Source organism: Solanum lycopersicum, chromosome 1 (assembly GCF_036512215.1).
Source record: "Solanum lycopersicum chromosome 1, SLM_r2.1".
NCBI classification, from domain to species: Eukaryota; Viridiplantae; Streptophyta; class Magnoliopsida; order Solanales; family Solanaceae; genus Solanum; species Solanum lycopersicum.
The window spans coordinates 4,651,657-4,658,372 of NC_090800.1; the positions used below are offsets into that span (position 1 = coordinate 4,651,657).

At 25.8% G+C, this 6,716-nt stretch overlaps 1 protein-coding gene across 1 annotated transcript; it reads left to right on the plus strand.

The window, feature by feature from the left end:
* The first annotated feature begins 1,065 nt into the window (after positions 1–1,065).
* LOC101265851 (leucine-rich repeat protein 1-like) lies at positions 1,066–4,615 on the plus strand. The gene is made up of 7 exons (XM_004228389.5): positions 1,066–1,266; positions 1,984–2,116; positions 2,681–2,752; positions 2,854–2,997; positions 3,408–3,488; positions 4,081–4,133; positions 4,260–4,615. The coding sequence occupies exons 1-7, from the start codon at positions 1,197–1,199 to the stop codon at positions 4,301–4,303; spliced, it is 597 nt and encodes a 198-aa protein (XP_004228437.2). The 5' UTR covers positions 1,066–1,196; the 3' UTR covers positions 4,304–4,615.
* The last annotated feature ends 2,101 nt before the right edge of the window (positions 4,616–6,716 follow it).

Here is a 6,716-nt window from a genome sequence, read left to right on the forward strand (position 1 = left end):
CAATACATGTGAAGGAAGAGACATTTACCTAGGGTTTTCGTCGGAGAAGAAGGAGAAACGTACGAAGGAAGTTGAAATAACAAAGTGGAGAGATGAATCGATTTTTCCTTTTTTTTTTATCTGATTTAATTTGTCTAATAATTTGAACAAAAATTACGTGTAAATAGGTTTAACAGTTGGCATAATATAATTGATAACTTAATCCACGTAGAACGGGTTGTGTTGCACGCACCTATGGTCTACAGATGTTTGTGAAAAAATGTTTAACCCTACGTTAGGTTTTTAAAATGAAAACCCTCCAGTTGAGGTGTCTAAGTGAAAGATTGTGCCAAGTATAGGGGGCCACCGATGACTTCTGCCTAAATTGTAAAAAGATTCAATTTTTTTAATATCTGAAAATTCCTACATCTAAATTCATATATTTTAAAAATAAAATCTAAAGTCCAATACATAATCTAAAATTTAAACTAATTATTCAAAAAAGTTCGTATTTTGATTGACTCAAACTAGACTCATTCCGAAAGAAAGGTCATTCAAAAAGTATATTGTGCAAATAAATAAAAGAAATTGTATAATATGTAAATTCTGAAATAACCTTGACATAATAGAAGTAAGTTCAAATTAAGTGTGACGTTCTTATATTTTTTTAATCTCTCTTTGAAATTTTGATTTCACAATTACTTTTGAATTATCATAATTTCATCTGTAACTTGTAAATTAAAAAAATAGCAAAGTTGTTGAGAACAATATTATAGTTCACCTGTAAATATACTCAGCTTGACTCTATCCTTTGTCCATTTCTAACCAAAGAAAAAATAAAACATCCCTTGGAATATTCATCAAGAAAAATCATTACCAATGGTTGAGCCACAATGACAACAATAAATTTAATTACATCAAATAAATTTAATTAAAATATTATATATATGTCATTTGTAATTCAAATAAGAATATTCAAAATTTATTAACTAGAAATTTTGACTAGGCCACCAACATTGTCTCTTTGCTAAGTCTGGTCAAATATCTAAATTTATTCAAATATTAACTTTTAATATTTCATAAGTCATTGTCTGTTTAGATGACTTCTATGTGGAAAAAAAATAAAATGCACATAGTTTTTTTTTTTTTTTGGTATAAATAAACAAAGTATTGCCCCTATAATCTAGATTATATCAATCTAGTAATAATAAAAGAAAATGAGGTTCATTGCCCTTGTGTTCTTGGTTGGTGCTTTGGCCATTATAGCTGTTGATTGCAACTCTGAAGGTTAAGTATCAAATCAAAAGAAATCCTCCTTCAATTATCCCATGTTTATGTTTATTTTTATTTTTTTCGTTTTCATTTATGTGATTTATTTTCTTTTTAGCATATTTTAGACGAATGATGTTTTTCGATATTTAGTAAGATTTTCATTCTAATATTTTCATTTAATCATGATATATCTAAGATCAAAAAATTTCAGATTTAGGGTGTCTTTGGATTCTAATTTATTTTTATAATATCTGTTTTGGTCTATTTTGGAAAAACAATATCATTTAATAATTTTCAAGTTGGTAAAAATATATTAGAAAGTGACTTTCTTAATGGAATAGGAAGACTAAATTTTACAAGTGATGTCTGAAATTCATTATCTTCTCCTTACCCTCGATATATGTCATAAACCCTACCTTGATCCTTCACTCTTCGAGACACTCTATCTTCGTATTATTTTCCTATTTTATATATAAATATTTTCAAAATAATACGTTTTTTCTTACTTATAACACTAGAAAGTAAAAATAAGCTAGACGATTACTTTTTAAAAGAATTTATGATAAATATATTCCATCATATTAAACATGCCCTTAGTATACAATATAATACACGGTTAATTTAAGATTATATGGTTCAATAATTATTTTATATTTTTAAAGTTATACTTATTTAAATTAAGACACGTAAAATAAAAATAAATAAAATTGTTTTTGTGTTTGTGAAAAACAGGAGATGCTCTTAATGCATTCAAAACTAATGTGGCAGACCCAAACAATGTGCTTCAAAGTTGGGACCCAACTTTAGTCAACCCTTGCACATGGTTCCATGTCACTTGCAACTCCCAAAATAGTGTTGTGAGAGTGTATATCTCATTTTATTTATACTATATTTATTTTTTGTAATAATAACTTAAATTTATTTGGTAAATTTTATTTAAATGTTTGATTTATGACTTATTTTAATTGTCTACTTGAGCACATGAGAACGTATTTATTATTTAGATAATTTTATTTAATCTTTTTGATTTTTATAAGTCATAAAACCTCAGACTTGTTACAATGAAGATCAATGTGTATAATTTTAGGTGATTTTAATTTATTTACGTAATAATTGTTTGAATTCTTTTTAAATTTGAACCGAAAGTATCTAATAATTAATATAAATACCTTATTATGTTTTCAGAAGCTCAAATAAATTAAATCATAATTTAAATAACGTCTAAATGAAATTTACTGACAAATTTAAAAAATTATCGTTTTATTTTGCTTTTTACAAACCTCTTTAGATAATCAGAAACAAATATATCACAAAAATCAATTTACTGATCAATTAAATTTATTGTTATCAAAATAAATCTTGAACTCGTCTTTCCGAATAAAATTTAATTGTTAATTTATTGATTTTTAATGGTGATATACTATTGAAGGGACCTAGGTGATGCTAATCTCTCTGGATCCTTGGTACCTCAATTAGGAATGCTAAGCAATCTCCAATACTTGTAAGATTATCAATTTAATGAATTAGTCTTATTTTCTTTTAGATGCACATATATCTAAAAATATAATATTAATATTTTTATGTCTAATTAATTGTGGGCAGGCAAATCCAAAATAATTCAATTAGTGGAGAAATTCCAAGTGAATTAGGGAACCTCACAAAGTTAGTAAGCTTGGGGTTAGAAAATAACAAGCTCAGTGGTTTTATTCCATCGTCTCTTGGCTATTTAAAATCACTACGATATATGTAAGTTATTTTTTTCACTCATTTCGATTTCCTTTAATATTATGTTTAAATATTTATATTAGAGTTTAATTAAATTTAAATTTATATTAAAAAATAAATTAAAAACTTATAATTAAAATAAAAAAGTATTTATCATTGTACCGCCCTTTATTAATTAACCATTTTTCTTATAAATAAACCAACCTTATTAAGGCCCTTAGCTAAGTAAAGGACTATATAATTCGTAGGAATAATATCTTTTCAGCCTAATGTTAGAAAAATAGTCAGGATATTATTTCTCAAGTTGCACTTGTATAATTTGAAATTTTAATACAATAATTATATTTCAATAACAAGGAATACTATTTGTGAATTTTTTTCTAGTATAGTTTGGTGCAATATATATTGAGTTCTTATTTTATTTTTTGTAGGAGATTGAATAGTAATAAATTATCAGGGGAGATTCCTATTTCTGTCTTGAAGCTCGTCTTGTGGGGCAATTTGAAGCTTATGTAAGTTGCACAATCTATACATTAATATGAGGGTGTATGGTGCGGAGAAAAATATTTTTTAAAATGAGATTTTTGAAAAAAAGAAATTTTTTATAGTAAACTAAGTTCCTTAAAAAATGAAGAAAACAATGTTCTTCAGACTTGTTTATGTAAATTTGGATAATCTTCTCCTCTTGAGCGAGGTTTTTGGGTTGAATTATAAGACTAATGTGTCGTATCTTACATGATATCAAAATCAAATTTATCTCAAAATTCAAATTCTCAATCCACATTGCACGTTAATTGGAGATGAATAGATGATCTGTTTATATAGAATTAGCAATCTGCTTTGAGCTAGATTTTGTGGTTGAATAATGTCCAAAAGACACACTATGCCTATTCTCTAGTGTTTGCTTATAGTGCTTTTAAGGAGTAATATTTTTTGCTTACATGTCAAACATAAACAATACAAAAAAAACAAAAAAAAAGACTTATTTTTCAAGAATATTTGTTCCCTGCAAAACATTTTTTGTGGTACCAAACACGCCCTAATAATTTTTCAATATTATTTGCCAAATTTTAATATATACATTAATTCATTTTTAATGAACAGGAATGTTTCAGACAATAAACTGGCAGGGACTGTCCATCATACTAATAAAACAGGTAAAAAATAATAACTTATATTGTATATTTTTTGAGATTTAATAACTTATATAGTTCACGTAACTTAAAAATAAGATATTATTATTATTATTATTATTATTATTATTATTATTATTATTATTATAGGATTTGCAATTACAACAATTGTTCAAGACGTCAAGGAAATATAGCATTCTCCAGACAAGTTGCAGTAATTCTATATATTAATTAATTAATTAATGTATCAAGTCAAAGTCAAGATTTAGGATATTTGTGATTCTGAATAATTAATATTAAAATATGATTGAAATATATGTACGTAAGGAAAATAATTAATTATTCAATAATTCTATATTGATGTATTTGTTATTTGACTTTGATTACAATTTTGTTGGAGCGTGCCTTTGATTTTTTGGTTTGGTTTTGCACTATTCGATTTGTACTTTTGATTTTTGATTTTGTAAAAGTGTAATTCAATCATATCCAAGATAAATTTGGTTTGATTTGTTTTTTTTCTATTCGATTTATTTTTTTCGATTTGGTTATTTAGTTATGTCAAATAATTAATAACATAATCAAAGTAATAATATTTAATCCTTTAAATATATTTTCTAATATAAATCAATATAAGTGAAACTTTAAACACAATACTTATAAATATACCTATTATAGATATTAGAAATTTGAATCTTACATCTACCTTGTTATGTATTTTTTTCCTTTCTAAAATTAAGTAACATCTCTCTAAGTGAAAATTGATAGCACTTTATGTATATAACTTTAATCTTTCATAATTTTTAAGTTTGTCACTTTTGGAAATTCCAAAAATTTTTAGCACCCTAATTTTTTATATAATTAAATCAAACTTGTGCTTATTAAAACTAGTAATATTAGATGGTATAACATATAATAAATGATTTCAGTCGATTTTTAGTGAATAAAATCTAAAATATCAAGTCGATCAAATTTATATCTTAAATTCATATTTTTCATAATAATATACCCGTCATATCAAATTCCTGGATAGGCCTCTGCCGCTAATTCCTTGCTGAAAAAAGCAATAGGCTTGCCATCTTGAGTTAGTATAGATCTATCAGTATTTACAAGATATTCTTTTACATAGTTTATTGCATCTCAAGCAACATTTCTACTTATTAACTTTATTTTTACAAGATTTTTTAATGTATGGATGTATGTGTAAGTGGTTGCCATTAGTTTATTTACTATTTTATACTGATTAAGATCTTATTATATGTTTAGCTAAAATGAATACTTTCATCAAAAACAAGTCCAACAAGAAGAAAGTGATATTCATAATGGGAACAACAGGAACAATACTTTTTTCTTGTTGCTCCGATTATGAACGTAACTTTCTTCTTGTTGAACTTGTTATTAGTGATGAAAGTAACCATTTTAGCCACACATAAAATAAAATCACAATTAATATAAAATAGTAAATAATCTTATGAAAATTACTTATACATACACTCATACATTAAAAAAAACTTGTAAATATAAATTCAGTAAGTAGAAACTTTGCTTGAGATGAAATAAACTATGTAAAAGAATATTTGGAAGAGCTAATACAAGTGCAAGGTAAGAGCCATTTGTTGTATGGGGGGTTAATGGATGAGATATATACGAGGAATTTGTATTCCAATTGTAAATTACATTAAAAATATAATGATTCATTAGTGTTTTTGAAATATACAAGTACCTAAAGAGAGAAAATCAAATTAGATAATGATGAAGAATCATAGAAAAAATATTTCTTCAATCGTCAACTACTGAGGATATCAAGCTTAATATTGTTAATTAATCTATCACCAATTTGAAAGAAAATTCATCAACTCAAGAACAACATGAAAATCTCTTATAATTAGAGCTGTCTAAATCTCTTGTGCATATAAACAAATATTCAAATTCTAATTATAAGTCTCTTTTCATTATTTTTATATACGATCATATTACTATAAATTATAATGGGAAAAACACAAGTACCCCCTAAACTATGAGCGAGTTTCAGAGACACGTCTTAACTAAACTAAGGTCCTATTACCTCTCCCCCCCCCCCCCCCCCCTCTCCTCCTAACTTCTTTTTTTTTTGTAATTTTATGCACCTTTTGCTTATGTGACACACTCCATGACCCACGCAATTGAGGCACATGGGAGATATGTGAATGTCATGTAAGACTAATATATCTTACGGTTATAGTATGGGACACATTAACTAGATTTTTAATATATCTAGTTGATTTTATTTCATAATTTACATATAATGTCTCTGTTTTAAACTACGATGCATTACAATTTTGTCATGCACAGTGTGTCATGTTCAAATATTAATTTTGATGCATAATCTTAATTTGTTTTGATACTTGATACAACTTCCACCAATTGTATCATTTATCATGTATCCGTCGATACTATTTTTTTTATTATAGATAGACAACTAAGAAAATAATTAAGAAATTGACATATAACAACATGTCATGACTACATAATAGCAATCCTAACACGCAACAATGTATCTGATATTTATTATCAAACATGATACATTAAATTGTCACACAAGTATGTATCAAATTCATAAATGGTGACACA